The sequence below is a fragment of the Condylostylus longicornis genome, unplaced genomic scaffold, assembly GCF_029603195.1.
Source record: "Condylostylus longicornis isolate FDR11 unplaced genomic scaffold, ASM2960319v2 ptg000254l, whole genome shotgun sequence".
NCBI classification, from domain to species: Eukaryota; Metazoa; Arthropoda; class Insecta; order Diptera; family Dolichopodidae; genus Condylostylus; species Condylostylus longicornis.
In genome coordinates, this window is record NW_026578219.1 from 153987 (window position 1) to 170981 (window position 16995).

General features: G+C 27.7%; 1 protein-coding gene across 3 annotated transcripts in view; it reads left to right on the forward strand.

The window, feature by feature from the left end:
• Positions 1–16361, forward strand: part of LOC129616629 (pyruvate dehydrogenase (acetyl-transferring) kinase, mitochondrial) — a 69778-nt gene extending 53417 nt beyond the window's left edge. For 2 of the 3 annotated variants that reach the window (XM_055532251.1, XM_055532252.1), the window contains one exon: positions 14625–14963. In XM_055532251.1, the coding sequence (XP_055388226.1) occupies positions 14625–14681 (57 nt within the window). In that variant the 3' untranslated portion in view covers positions 14682–14963. Of the gene's footprint in view, positions 1–14624; positions 14964–16054 lie in introns of those variants that run through there. The other variant, XM_055532253.1, reaches the window with a different exon arrangement.
• The last annotated feature ends 634 nt before the right edge of the window (positions 16362–16995 follow it).

The following is a 16995-nucleotide window of genomic DNA, read 5'->3' on the forward strand; positions in this document are numbered from 1 at the left end:
GTTATGGTCTATTTTTCACACATAGGATAACAAATTCGTACGGGTATAACAGAGGTGACAAGGTCAACTCTATTTTTTCTCTTTTTTGTTAAATTTTATATGAATGTTCTGTAAAGAGTTATTTAAAATTTTTTTTGCGCTCCCTTTTCAATTTGTTTCATTTGCTCTTTTCAAAACTAAGTTTGCCATGAATTTTCTGTTACAGTTTATTCCTAGTGTTGTGGTTGTTGCTCTCTTTAAATTAAAAAAATTTAATTTGAAGTTAACTTCTATTTTTTCTTAATTTTTCTGGAAACAAAATTATTGAAAAATTTTTTTTTGCTTTTACAGAACTCAAAATTCTATAGTTAAATTTTTATTGTTCTTTTAAGGCTTTCCTTATAAGTAAATTTTGGGAAATTGCAATCGGTCCATTATCTAAAATAATATCAACTCTTTTTTTCTAATGCAGATGTTTCTTTTTTATTTTCAAGTCTATCATTACGTTTTTGATATTTCTTAACTTTATTTTTTTTAATTTCCCTTTTTATTTTTAATAGTTTTCTTGAACGTTGCTTCCTATTTTTGGCTTGAATTCGTTTCGATATTTATGCTGATCATTTCTATGGAGTTCTAAAGATTCTTCATCAATTTTAAGTTTTCATTAAAACGCTGTAGATTTTTTTGTTTTGCACCTGAATTTCTTTTATTAGTTTTCCAAACTTTTCTTTGAAGTCGTTGTTGCATTTTAGTCATATCTTTAATTGACAAAATTTTCTTTTCCTTTTTTAGTTTTTAATAACGTAGATGTTTTTTCTTTTTTTCTTCTTCATTGCGAACCGATCAAAATTTCAAAAATCTTCTTTAATTTTTTGACGATGTCGTTTTTCTGCGACGTTTTTTTTGTAGCATCATTTCTCTTGAAGTTTTCTTTTCTGGCATCTTATGACATAATATAGTAAATATAATATTCTTCTTCATTACGTATTTTAATTGGTTTAACATTTAATTTGGCATTTACGTATTTATTTAAGTTGTTTTGGTTAGGAAAAGTTAGGTTAGCTAGGAAATTTTAAGTAAGCTTTCAAAACAAGCATGCTCATACTAATGACACCACTCTTATGAAAAATTATGGGGTTTTTTTTCGAAAATTGAAAAGTTTTACATATACTTACGTCCAACAAAATTTGGTAAAAACTATTTTGAATATTATTCAAATTATAATAAAAAAAATAAAAACTTTCAAAAATTTTTTAAATTACTTACCACGAAAATTACAACAACGCTTAAGTTTTTTCTTATTCAATTCTAAAAAACACACTTTTTACATTAAAAAAGGCATGTATTGACCTTGCACTAGTAACTACTAAATACTTACTGATCTCCATGCATCAAGTTTTTGAGGCTCAAAAATTTTATGTTTTGAAAAATTAAGTTTAAGTAAAAAGAGAATTGTGAATGCGGCATGCTTTCAGAAAAACTTGTTTAATTCTGTTTTCATTAGAAATTACTAGAAATCAAAAATCAAATTTGAAATAACGAATTTTTAGATGTTTAGCTGATATAGTAGGCTTGGCGACAGGCCCGCTAATGACAAAATCGTAACTTATCAAAAACATTTTTACTAGAACAATAAAAAAATTAAAATTTTTTTTTTCGTGGTAACGAACTGTTAGTCCGCCAGAAAATTTAGGAAGTTTAAAAAATATAAAAATTTTTATTTTTTTACTAAAATAATTTGGGGACATCAAATAAGCACGTTTCTGTAGAATAACCCGTGTACCAATATATTTTTCTTGTTTAATAACAAAAAATTTTGAATGAATTTCAAAGTTTCTGATTACAACGAATTTCTACTACTATGTTTTGCTTTCATTTTTTGTAAAAAATGTTATCAATTAAAGAATTAAATATAAATTGGTAATATCTACTACTTATTTTGAGTTGAAAAAATGTTCAATTTATATAGTGTCCAAAAAATAAAAGTAGATGAAATAGTGCATAATTTCATTTCATACATTTATTTCCAAAATTAAAATACTCTGAGCGACTTTCTGAAATTAAACTTATCATAAGCTCATGCAGGTATGTAAGTCTGTAAATACCAATAAATGCATTTATTTTAATAAAATCTTAAAAAATATAATGAAAAATATAAAAGCTTATACACAAAAACCTTAGTTTTTAAGCCACAAATTTTAGACTGACACTTTAATTTTTCACAAATTGTTAAGTGCAAGTTGAAACTTTTTTTATACACCGCTTCATTGACAATTTGTGAAATAAAATACAAAATTTCATTTGTAAATTTAAAATTATGAATAAGAATTTGCAATGATGGAGTTTTTTAAAAATAAAAGATAAAGTTACAAGAAATTGATTTATGATGTATAATGTGCAATGCTTATTACATTTTGTTCATAATATTTAAAGGGGGGGGGGGGGGGGGAGGTATGGAAGGGGGGGCGCATTTTTAGAGACCGCTCAGGGCACTGAATAAAGAAGGGTCGGGCCTGTCTATAACATGCATATTCTCTTTACGAAGGTAGTCACATTGCAATTAAATGGAAATTAAATTAAAAGCAGGTGCCATTTAAAATAAAATATTTAAAGTTTTTTTAATTAAATACATGAAATAAATTTAGTACATAAAATTAAGAAGAACAAATGCAAAATCATAAGATTAAATATGTATAGTGAATATAATAATTTTAAGAACAATAATTATACATAAATAACTATAATAATAATACAGAACATTATAACTAAATTTTCAAATGTTGTATTTTTAAATAAAAGAATAAAACAATATTTTTGCATTATCAAAATGCAATTATTAATAAGTTACAACGAATTAAACACAATATTGAATAATAAAAATTAAATACATAATGCAAAAATTAGTAATGATAATTATAAAAATTTTAATATAAAAGTTAATGAAGATGTTAATAAAAATTTTAATATAAAAACTTAAATGCAAAATTTATAATTACACCACCTACACCAAAAATGTAACCATAATAAATGTATAATTATAAATAAAATTATATAATAAAATTTTGAACTACTGGATTTAAAAAAACACGCATATATCACACCCAATACATAAGGTATATATATTTTGGACGTAAACCTATGTTCATTCACATGCAGTTTTTTAAGAATTAAATTTTTTATTCTTATACTATTAACAAAAACTACATATGTGCAATTTAACAACAAGTTAAGATTTAATTTGAACACTAATAGGGCTCAGATAGATATGCCATTTTTAGTTTTACAACTGTTTGTATTCCATAGGTTTATATTCAAATGCGCACACATGTACGAGTATATTTTAATCGAACAGTTGGCAAATTTTTACAAACTCATTGGAATTTTTATATAACGGATTTGATTTGAAGTGACGCAATAGTTTAGTTGATCAGATGTGTGCGTAACGATTCTACAATCTAGCAGTAATTAGCAACACCTGCCAATCCTTTTGAAACATCTATCCGAATATGATGTTAAAATTAACAGGTCGTAATGCTTTTTCTGTGTCTCTCAATTGGATTTCTTGATTCACAATAATGTTGTCACTGAAAGTTCATCGCGGGAATATAGTTTAGATTTTCCTTCATACAGGAAGTTCACCGTCCATCTTAGAAACGTTTCTGAAGCTAAGGTTACTGACGGGGAGTTGAAAGCCCTACTTTCTGACTGGTCCTCGAATTTCAAACTTTAAAAAATTTTGCTTTCTGAGTTGGACGTGTATTGCGAGGTTTCTACCTTGTGAAATTGCCTTTACATTCTGAACCCTATGCGTCGCAGTGTATTCGAGAACTTATATAGTTTTTCTCATCAGAGAATTTGTGTCTTGCCTAAGCTGATAGCAGATAAGTATTATTGGCCGAAAATGAAAATTAAGTATTATGACTTAGCAAAAATACAAAGTTCATTGGCATACTAAGTCATAAACAAGGAGTCAGGGGGAGATTTAAACGGGAGGTCTTCTGATCGATTGTTTTTAGTGACGGCATGAGTCTTACATCCCACCAACCGGAACTCCATTCAGAATTATAACAGGCCAAGATTCTAAATTCGAATCTACGTCATTTACGGAACTTACAAGAATATTTGGTATTCAAATTCACGCGGCAACTTATATTCCTCAGCCAAACGGAATGGTGGAACGGCTTCATCGGCAACCTAAATCCGCTTTACGGGCACGTGGTAACACGGTTCATTAGAGCTCTGAGACCCAATTATGCTTCCGGGATTTGGGATGCTCCTATGCAAAAATGGTATACAGATAAAATATAAGTACGTTTACCTGGCAAGATTTTGTCGACGAACCACACGAAAATAACGATTGCAAGATTGTTATAGCGCGGAATCCTATTGCAATTTTTATTTATCATACTGAAATTAAGCGTTGTTTTATTTCATTACAATAATGTAAATTTTTTGTTTTGTTTTCACTACGTTAAATCTCGCAAACACTGGCACACACTTTTTTGAATCTTTACATATGCTCTTAAATTTGTTTTGATTATGTTTATTTAAATTATCTACATAATCAGCCCTATCACGATTTCACGATTTCCTCTCGTAGAATTCTACGAATTATGAATTTAGGTACGACGTAGACTTTTAAATGATCACAAATTCCTTTCGTATGAATCAGCAATAGCAACACAATTTTCCGGAGTGCCAAAACCAGTACTTTATTTCAACTGTCAAATATTTATTTATGTTTCTTGTTGCTGTTTGAGTACAAAACTTTCATAAAAGGGGATCGTTTTTAAAAACAGAGTTTTGCAGTTTTTTTTGTTTTGAGCTGTTTTGAAAAGTGGACAAAATTTTTTTTTAGCGAATATGAATTCATTTCGTTTCATGGTAGGTGTTTATGAAGAATTCAAATTCAAACAAAAAGATTGAAAAGTTGAATACTTAAAACAATCACTCTCTTTAAAATGCTGGTTACGTGTGAGTATTTCTTTCGTAGACTATTGAGGGTTATTTTAACTATGAACGTAATAGTAGTAGAATTTTAGTATTTCAGAATTGAGAATATGAAATTTGTAACTTTCAGATTTTCGGAGCTACGAACGATATTCATGGTAGGACATATATTACATATATAATTTACTATCGAAAAATAAATTAAAAAAATAAATTAAAATGAGTTGAAATTCTATACATATTCTTCTATATGAAAGTAGAAAGTCAAGTATACATATTCTTCTACATGAAAGTCTTCTATATCAAATAACAGTGCAAATTAGTTGAAATTAAACTAGAAGCAAGTGCCATTTAAAATATTTAAACAGTTTGTTTTTGTTAAATGTATGATTTAGTACATAAAATTAAGAAGATTAAATATATAAATTAAATATAGTGATTATAATTTTGATAACAAGAATTATACATAAATTGATATAAAAAAAATAAAAAGAGCATTATAACTAAACTTTAAATTGTTGTAGTTTAATAAGAGAATAAAAGGGTTTTCTTGCCGAAAACAGAAGATAGCTTTTTTACTTTAAAAAAAAGAGACATGTTAGTTACGTGTAATTACAAGTATATGAAGATTGAAGGAATTTATTGATTATGAAATTTATTGAAAACATTTTTTTTTTAATTTTGACTTTGCTATGTTTAAAACAAAAAACCATGAAACAACTGATTCACTGTCAGAAGGGCAATTTTATTACCTCTGAAATGAGTGTACTAAGAGTTTGATCGTCTATTTCGCTATTTTACTCGGAAAACGGGAAGTAAGTGAGTAACTATCATATATGTACTTGTATAATGTAATTTTCGAGTGAGATGAATTATTTGGCTTTGCGTATCTCGTTATTTTCTAAAATGCATACAAAATTTATTCTCTTTGCTTTTGAAAGTGAGACGTTCAGTCGATAATTTGAGAAAAAATGCAAAAATCCAATTAAAAAAATTTGTAATTTTATTGGAAAAGTGAAACATGTATTAGAATATACTGAGAATTCTGATTTGAAAGTGAAAAAAAAGTAAGTAAAAAAGCGAGAAACACGATCTCGCTTTTTTACAGAGAGTGTAAGTCGGCTTTACTTGTCAAATATCAATAAAAACGTAAAACTTAGACGGTTTTCATATTCCAACTTTGATTCCCCATAAATCGAGAAGGACTTTTTGACCGTAACGAAATATCTTTTGTTGTTTTTTGTTTGTCTGAAGTCATTTTATCACACTACCTTACGGAACTCCATTGAGTTTCGAGCACCCTGCATATACAGGATGATTCAGTAAAAAGTGCGGTATTATACATTATTTTTTAATCTCAAACTTTTATTTTTTTACCAAAATAATGGTTTTTAAAAATATCAATTGCTCTTCAAAGCCACTATTGTGATCAAAAATTACTAACAGTTGATAATTACGAATATTTAAATCAATAAAAATTAAAATTACAGTCAGTTTTTTGATATTTCACATGTTAGTAGACCTTAAAATCTTGACGTTGAAATGGTTTTTATGCTATATCCTCTGTACCGTAAAATATTTTTTAATATTTTAGGAACTTAAATTAAAGCCTAAAAAAGTAGTCAAAGTTTTGTAACAAAAGAATTTAAAGTTTCTGAAACTTTCACACTAAATTGTGGGATGTAGAAAATTAAAAAATACAAAATGGAAAAAATTTGTGCTTTTCCAAAGTTCGAATGCTTGATATTCCGTAACTATATACATATGTATAATACAAAATCAGGTAATATGATGCTTTAAAGACCTTCACTAGCCCTTTCAAAAACTATTCATTTCAAGCCTCTATCCCTTTTTCGGAAGGAAAACTATAAGCAAAAAAGCTTGGACGAGTAAAAATTTTGTGAAAATTCGTTAAAATTCTTGTATCTCGGGAACCGTTCAGTTTTGACAACCAGTTCCAAACAAAAATTTTACCCATTTTTGATGCCCTAAAAAATGATATATAATAATGTACTCTTTACAGAATCACTCTGTATATGGAGATGGATTAATATATTAAATAAGATAATATGAGGGATTCAGAAGAAGAGGTGACTAAGCCACAAAAAAAGTTTTTTTTTTTTCTGCAGTCGGTTATGTAAATGTTCTAGAATCAGTGATATTAATTTCCAGTTTCATCCCACATTGTGTCTGAAGCCACTCTGATTTTGAAAAATATTAGGACTGAAAAATATTAGGAAATATTAATTATTAATTATTGTTTTAAGTTAATTTTAATTTTTGGAAAAAGATACATTGAAAAAGGCTTGCAGTTTTTTTTTTGATTTGTGGAAGAAATTATACAGTTTTAAAATTAACCTAGTTTATTTTTATATTTTATGATAAAAACATAGAAATATATTCTATTAATATTTAGTTTTTAATTTAGACTTGAACACAAAATTGAGAAGAAAAATTCTAATATTTGGCATGATTAAATTAAGCTTAACTTTTATATTCAATTTAACTTTTATTTTCATGGTATCATATTTTAGACTCATCTCAAAATTTTGACTTGTAATTGTATGCCAATATTCACTATTTATCAAATAAATTTTTATTAAAGTGTACTATTTTTTGATTTAGATTAAAAATTTTTAGATTTTGATATTTTTCTCAAAAGAAATTTGTTTTCTAAAGAAATAATACAGAGGAAAACCAATAAAAAAAATTTCTTTTCACACCAATAAAAAAAAAAAAAAAAACAGAGGAAAACTTAATTAAATACGTAAAACAGAAATAATTTAAAACCATAAACGCGATGAAGGTGATCGTGATAGATGTGGCTGATGTGGATACTACAACGTAAAATAATCTATATAGTATAATATCTCTCCGAATCAATAGTGGGCACAATTAATTAAAGTTAAGATTTTGCGAAAACTATAAGACACCTCCTGTTTTAAGAAAAGTAGGATCTTTGAATAAAATTTCTTAAAGATTGCGACTTACACACTTTCAGATTGGTCAACGTTATAAATTTTGAAAGATTTAATATTTTTAGCATTTCATTTCTTTTTGCCTTAAAAGTCCGTTTTGTTTTTCGCGTTTTGATTAAGCTGATACTGAAAGTTTTTAAAAGGTTTCATTTTGAAATTTCGTGGAATTGTTCGTAAAACCTTTAAATGTCATGAAGTATTAATTTAACATCAATTTCTTAATAAATTTTGGTGTATTTTCGATTCAATGTTGTAAAATGCCAAAAAATATTTAATTTAATATCTTTATAAGTAAAATTTTGAATTATTTATTGGTTGAATTAAGTACATTTCTTTTAAATATTTTAATATTGAGAATTAACTTAATTGCTGCAGAGTAATCCAAATATAAAAAAATCTGATGTGATCAGCACATAACCGACAGTATTGTATATTGTCTAGTTAAGTGAAAGTGTTACAGAATATTATAAAAATGTCTTTTAAATACTTCTTTCCAATTTTTAGGACATTAGTAAGCTTATAGTTAACATACCTAGAAAACGTAAATTTGGCTCTTAGTTTTTTTGGCGCAAAGAGTTTCGCTTTGTGCTACCCGAATTCCCAGAAATGCTCGCCAGTTAACCAGAATTCAAATATTAAATTTCAAGAAATTCCATCAATTTGTTCCGTAGATATGGTGAACAATGTAAAATCGGCCCGCAAATCAGTTTTCGAGCCCTAATCTTTCCAAAAAATTTATATGTTCATTGTTTTAATACGAAGAATTTAAATATTAAATTTCAATGAAATCGGTCAATTATTTCTCTTTATATACGCAAAAATGTATATTTGGCCCGTAGTAAACGTCCAGTTTCTGATGCCTGATTTCTTCTAAAAGTGAGGAATTTTTGCGGACGGTCGAGAAAAGCTCTTATATGAACTTTCAAGTAAATCGGTTAAATGTTTTCTTCAAAATGGTGAAAAATGTAAAATCTACACGCAAATCAGTTTTCGAGCCCTGATCTTTCCAAAAAATTTATATGTTCATTGTTTTAACATGAGGAATTCGAGTATTAAATTTTAATGAAATCGGTCAATTATATCCCTTTATATACGCAAAAATGTATATTTCGCCCGTAGTAAACGTCCAGTTGCTGATGCCTGATTTCTTCTAAAAGTGAGGAATTTTTGCGGACGGTCGAGAAAAGCTTATATATGAAATTTCAAGTAAATCGGTTGAATACTTTCTTCAAAATGTTCAAAAATGTAAAACAGGCCCGCTAAAAAGTGCAGTTTCCGAGGCCTGATATATCCCAAAAGTTGATCAATCCGTGGCATGGTGGAAATAAACTTACATATAAAATTTCATCAAAATCGGTTCAGCAGAACTTGAGATACACGCGTGCACACACAGACCGACAGATCGACAGACCGACAGACCGACAAACCGACAGACCGACGGACCGACAGCTTGCTAAAAATAGTTTACTTACACTTCCCTACTACGGAGAAGTGCATTCCCTCCGAAAACTCGATATGCAAAATTTGTTGCCATCACATAACCTACCTATTGTTTACACAATACGGCCGGTAAAAAAGTGCCATTTTTTTATCTGCAGTATCATGATTTTAGGTTTGCTGTACCATTTTTTAGAATCCAATTTATATCAACCCTGTTTAACCCTTAAGTTAATGTAATTATTATTATTATTATATTTTATTCTATTCTAATATATTAAGAACTATGCAGTGGTCGAAGTGGGATACTCAAAGTGGTGGGATGGTAAAAAAAAAAAAATAAAAAAAAAAAAATAAAAAAAAAGTATTATTTTATAGGTCGAGCTGAGCTTATATATAAAATTTCAAGTAAATCGGTTGAATACTTTCTTCAAAATGTTCAAAAATATAAAACAGGCGCGCTAAAAAGTGCAGTTCCCGAGGCCTGATATATCCCAAAAGTTGATCAATCCGTGCCATGGTGGAAATAAACTTACATATAAAATTTCATCAAAATCGGTTCAGGAGAACTTGAGATACACGCGTGCACACACAGACCGACAGATCGACAGACCGACAGACCGACAAACCGACAGACCGACGGACCGACAGCTTGCTAAAAATAGTTTACTTACACTTCCCTACTACGGAGAAGTGCATTCCCTCCGAAAACTCGATATGCAAAATTTGTTGCCATCACATAACCTACCTATTGTTTACACAATACGGTCGGTAAAAAAGTGCCATTTTTTTGTCTGCAGTATCATGATTTTAGGTTCGCTGTACCATTTTTTAGAATCCAATTTATATCAACCCTGTTTAACCCTTAAGTTAATGTAATTATTATTATTATTATTATATTTTATTCTATTCTAATATATTAAGAACTATGCAGTGTTCGAAGTGGGATACTCAAAGTGGTGGGATGGTAAAAAAAAAAAAAATAAAAAAAAAATAAAAAAAAAAAGTATTATTTTAGTTATTTTTTTAAAAAAAAAACTAAACAAAATTTACCAAACTGTTGAAGTAAACTAACGAGAATATTTATATTCAAAGTTAAATCAACTAAAAATTGAACCAAAAACTGTGCAAATTGTTACCAAAGAAATGCATAGACTACTATGTAGTAACGAAAATTTCATTAATAGAAAAAAATTATACGTTACTATTTGAAATCGGTCTTATTTAAAATTACATATATTTAATTTTTTGTTAAAAAAATTTTTAAAATTCATTAGAAAATTTTCGTAAATTTTAAAAAACATGTTCCGAAACGCATTTTTCTCTCCTATTAAGTAGTGGGATGGATTTCCAATTATTTAAAAGTACTGGGATGGCATCCCACTCCATCCCGCCTCACTTCGAGCACTGAGCTATGCATATCGCATTTGTTAAGATTTGTTGTTATTAGTTTTCCAGAAAACTTTTGAAAACAAGTTTTATTAGATTCATTCTATCTATCCGTACGTTCGTCCATCTGTCCGCGTGTCTGTTTGTAAAACTTCTACATCCTTGAAGATAAAAAGCTGAAATTTCATGTATACATATTCGGAAAATGATTAATGAAATAATTTTCAAATGCACTTTTTATATTAATTTATTATTAAGAATAATTTTTAATTTTGTGATATTTTGATAAAAAATATGTATAACATTATAAAAATATTAAATAACAATTATAATTTTTATATGTAGCATTTTTGTTGATGTAATTAAAGAAACACTTTTTTTTCAATAAACAATATCTATACAGTATCTTTTGCATTTAATAAACATATTTTTTCACGACAAAACAAAAGGAACATGTTTATTGAATATACTAATCTTATAATATCTTTATGGATAATACTAATAATATCTTTATGGAATTTGTTTGAGACAATGGATTTGATTGATCACTTATATACCGTATCCTTATCCATCCTCGTCTTCACTACTGAGTGTCACAATAAAATACCTATATTATTTACTTTGTTCACTTTTTTAATAATTTTAAGTGTATTTTTTTTTTAAATTTCGATACAACCATTTCATTAATATTTTGTATGTCTAATTTTGGCGAATGTTCAACCTGTTCCCTGGTAAGTACAAGGCCACTGCGTAGAGAGGGAAATTCGCATTTCCATTTTATGGTTTTCAAAAAAATTTGTAGAGTTTAATTAAGAAAAAAAGTTATCACCGTCCTTTTATGTTTTAAGTTGTTTACATCTAAAAATACCTAAAAATATTTTTATGTAAATAATAATGGAGTTTTATTTTGATGTTTGCAAAAAAAAAATTGTCAAAAGAAAGAAATTTGCATTCAAAATAAATTTTATCAAAAATTTATAGAAAATCAGTCAGTAAGGACCTTCCTAAGTGCCATTTAAAGAGGTACTGAATTAAATTACGAAAAAAAAATCAAAATAAATTTAAAATTGAAAAATTTTTATAGGGTAAATTCACCAAACACTAAGCTTAATTTCCTTTCATTTCAAATTTTTACTGAAAAGAAGTTTATATAAGTTTGGATAAAAAAATGCTACGTTCGAAAATCGTAGTACTTCTAAATGTCTAAAGCATTATTAAAATTTTGTATATGCTGCAGAATTACTCCAAGTTTAAAAAAATCATAGTATAGAAACAATAATTTGTTGCTATTGGTTACATTTAAATGATAACTAATATTATTTAACCAAATCTACCAAAGTAAATTTTTTTATTATTAAAGATCAACTATAATTATGCAAAAAATAATTTTTAAAATTTCAGTTAGAAGAGCCTGAAAAGGAGCAATTGAATGCCTTTAATTGTTAATTCCTCTTTTAATATACTAAAATAAAAATAAAAAAAGTAAAAACGTTTCAGTCGGTATAAACCGATTGAATTATACCCTGCACCTTTCGTTATTGTGTAGCAATTACTCGAACCTCTGAAATCATTCTATAGAAACTTCACGGACATGTCTGACCTATAATTGGACATCCGACTGCCAAGTTTCATGAATCTGACCTTATAATTTTTCCAAATATTTAAAATTAGCTTTTGAACCTTATAATTTTTCCAAATATTTAAAATGAATTGGACCTGAATCTGCCAAGCAATTCCACCAAAACTTTACAAATATATCTGGTCTATAATCGGACACACAACTGCCAAGTTTCATGAATCTGATTTTATTATTTTTACAAATATTAAAATTAGCTTCTGGAGTTGTATGGCAGGTACCCGAACCTCGCAAGCCATTCCACTAAAACTTCACAAATATATCTGATCTATAATTGGACACACAACTTCCAAGTTTCATAAATCTGACTTTATTATTTTTACAAATATTAAGAATAAGCTTTTAGACTTGTATGGGAGCTACTCGAACCTGTCAAGCAATTCCACCAAAACTTCAGAAATATATCTGACCTATAACTCGACACACAACTGCCAAGTTTCATGAATCTGACTTTATTATTTTTCCAAATATTAAGAATAAGCTTTTAGACTTGTATGAGATCTACTCGAACCTGTTAAGCAATTCCACCAAAACTTCAGAAATATATGTGACCTATAACTCGACACACAACTGCCAAGTTTCATGAATCTGACTTTATTATTTTTCCAAATATTAAGAATAAGCTTTTAGACTTGTATGAGATCTACTCGAACCTGTTAAGCAATTCCACCAAAACTTCAGAAATATATGTGACCTATAACTCGACATACAACTGCCAAGTTTCATGAATCTGACTTTATTATTTTTACAAATATTAAAATTAGCTTCTGGAGTTGTATGGCAGGTACCCGAACCTCGCAAGCAATTCCACTAAAACTTCACAAATATATCTGATCTATAATTGGACACACAACTGCCAAGTTTCATAAATCTGACTTTATTATTTTTACAAATTTTAAGAATAAGCTTTAAGACTTGTATGGGAGCTACTCGAACCTGTCAAGCAATTCCACCAAAACTTCAGAAATATATCTGACCTATAATTGGACACACGACTGCCAAAGCTCATGAATCTGACTTTATTATTTTTCCAAATATTTAAAATAAGCTTTTAGACTTGTATGGGAGCTACTCGAACCTGTCAAGCAATTCAACCAAAACTTCAGAAATATATCTGGCCTATAATTGGACACATGACTGCCAAGTTTCATGAATCTGACTTTATTTTTCCGAATATAAAAAATTTGCTGTTGGAGTTGTATGGCAGCCACCCGAACCGGTGCAGCTATTCCATTATAATTTTTAGAGCATGTGTAGAATATAATTGGACACACGTATACAAAATTTTATATTTATAGCTTTATTAGTTTTTGAAATATGTATTTAAAATAAACTCTTGGAGCTGTATGGCAGCTACCCGAACCCGTTGTCCGACTTAGTCCAATAACAATAGAGTTCGTCCTTGGCACAAAAGAAAAAACTTGTGAAGGTTTGGTGTCGATTGCATAATTCGTTTTTGAGTTATCGTGTGATCGGACGGACGGACGGGCGGACGGACGGACGGACATGTCTAAATCGACGCAGAATTTTACGCTGAGCAAGAATAGATATATATGTCCATACCGCAGATGACTCCTTTAAGTAGTTACAAACTCCATACCAAAGTTAATATACCCTTCACGAAGTGCAGGGTGTAAAAATATGAAGAAAACCAAAAGGACCTACTTCTTCAATATTTTTTTTTGAACTAAAAAATAATTTCAATAGAAAATAAATTAAGGAAAAACGTGCGAATTATATCGAAGTTGACCCGAATGAAGCAGTTCGGAAAATTTTTTTAATGAAAATACTTATCACTTCGCAAACCATAATAACCCATGAATATTGTAAAACATAAACTCCTATAATGTACAACACGTGTTAATATTTTTGCGTATGTGTGTATCCAAAGTTGTTCAGAAAATAGGTTATTTATTTCTTTAATACACATATAAATTTCGTATTTATGATTTATGAGCAGCAAAATAAATTTATTTCTTGTTAAAAATTTAATTTTAATTTTAATTTAGTAAATAATTATATTAATTTTTTGTGTTATTGAATAAAATGAAGATTTAAAATTTATATTAATTAAATTTTGTCTTTTGTTCATAATATTTAGTATAAAACAAAGGTGAATGTGAAAAAATAGTACTAAAGTTTATTTAAAAAGAAAAAATGACTTAATATTAGATTCGGTGTACTTTTTAATGTTTATATTGTAATCATATTTAAATAAAATATAATAATATATTTGATTACGTTCAAATAAATAGGTGTTGCGTCATATAAATGCCCCGAGGGTGTTGCGTCGAAGGATGCAGAAACAGTAGTCTACGACAAAAAGTAGAACAGAAATACATATTTACATTGACTTTGCCAAAGAACGAGGTCATCAGAGATAAATGTATACAAGCATTAGAAGAAAGGAATTCGACACACCGAAGTATTTTTAATTTGTAAGAGCTTTAAATTTTATTTTGTTGCCTGTGGCAAATATAATTTAATCAATTACCTTCTAATGTTAAGGTTTGAACAATTTAAATAAATAGGTAATTTAATTTCTAATAAGAGAAAATTATAATATATAATAGAAAATTTGTGAATTTAGTTGAATACATAGGTACATTTATGTCATAAAATTAATTGCTTTTCTTTTCAAATATTACTAGTTTTAAGAAAAATGGATTTAAAATTTTATTTTTTTATGTAAATATGTTATGTAAAATAATTTTTTCAAAAAATATTTTGTTAGGTATTTACTATTTTAGTTTTAACTGAAAAATATTTTGTTACCTGTAATTTATTATAATGTAATTTGTTACCTGTAACTAGTTTTTAAGAACTAGAAATTTAATTTTGTTAATGTTTAAACGAAATAAAATAATTTCTGCATATTCTTTGTATTTAATCGTTTTTTATTTTTCAAACATCCAAAATCACCCTGATCATTTCCAACTTATTCGAAAACACCTAATGTAAGAATACTTTTCATGACAAAAAATATGATGAACAACTTTGAACTCGCCGTATGTATGGATTAGTAAATGGTGTACTACGGAGTCTTGAGAAAAAAGATGTCTGTGTTGTAAATACAATATATTTAACTGTAATTAAAAGTCTTTCTTTGCCAAATAGATAAAGACTTTTCAAACGAAACGAGAAAGAAATCAAATGTTGGCTTTTTTCAGAATTTGTCATAACATGGTATTTTTTGTTATTGAGGTCAGTGATATACAAAAAATTCATATGTGCAAAAAATTTAATACATGGAACACACACACAGATTTGTAATGATACACGATGGAATATTTTTTAACTTGTATGTGCTTAATTTTTCTCATATGTAGAGGTGTTTTTTTTTTTTAATTTGAAAATAATTGCTAACATACAAATCCTAGTATCTCTTAACAGGTTAACGTGTCGTTAATATATGTATATGGTTTCAGATAACATAGAGTTGTCAAATTTCTTCTTGAAGGCTCTTTTAAAAATTTAATATTTAAGTGCAGGTTATTAACAAAATTAACTGAGAAACTTTGGAACAGAAATAAATTTACATTTTTCTAGGTACATTAATTAAAGACAACTTTTATCTTTCTTAGAATTTGAAATAAATATTTAATGGAAATTTTCATAATTTTATGCAATCCATCAGATTTTTTTTCTTTCGGATTTCAAACATTCTCACTTTTCATTTTTTCAGAAAAACCGGACAATTTGCCGTCCCGAGAACCTTTTTGTTACTTAACACAATTTTTTTCAGACAAAATGTACAAATGTAAACAAATTGTGCAGTTTCTGTAATTATTATTTGTATATTATTTGTTATTTGAAATTATTATTTGTATATTACTTTAAAAAAAAAATATTACATTTTTCAACAAAATTCAATAATTTAATAAATTTTCATCAATTTTAATCTGTAAGCTATACAGTCTTACATAAATTTCTCTTTTTAATTCCACGTTTTGTCAATATTTCAGTAATATGCAATGAAATGAAATCTTAAATGTAACATATAATTTATACATAGATAATACCTTATATTATTTTATAGTTATTTTTCATTTTATATTGTAATTTATTATATAATATATCTTATAAGAAAATAGAATAAGAATAATCATATTAAAGTGGATTATTAAACTAATGAAAAATAAAAATATGTATTTTATTTCTCGTCATTATATTAAAAAACAATTTAATATAAAAACAAGTAAAAACGTTTCAGTCGGTATAAACCGATTGAATTATACCCTGCACCTTTCGTTGTTGTATAGCAATTACAAACTCAAACCTGTGAAACCATTCTATAGAAATTTCACGGATATGTCTGATTTATAACTGGACACACAACTGCTAAGTTTCATGAATCTGACTTTATTTTTCCAAATATTTAAACTTTTGGACTTGTATGGAAACTACTCGTAGCTGTAGAGCAATCCAACCAAAACTTCAGAAATATATCTGGCCTATAACTCGACACACAACTGCCAAGTTTCATGAATCTGTCTTTATTATTTTTCCAAATATTTAAAATTAGCTTTTGGAGTTGTATGGCAAGTACTTGAACCTGTCAAGCAATTCCATCAAAACTTCAGAAATATGTCTGACCTATAATTGGACACACGACTGCCAAAGCTC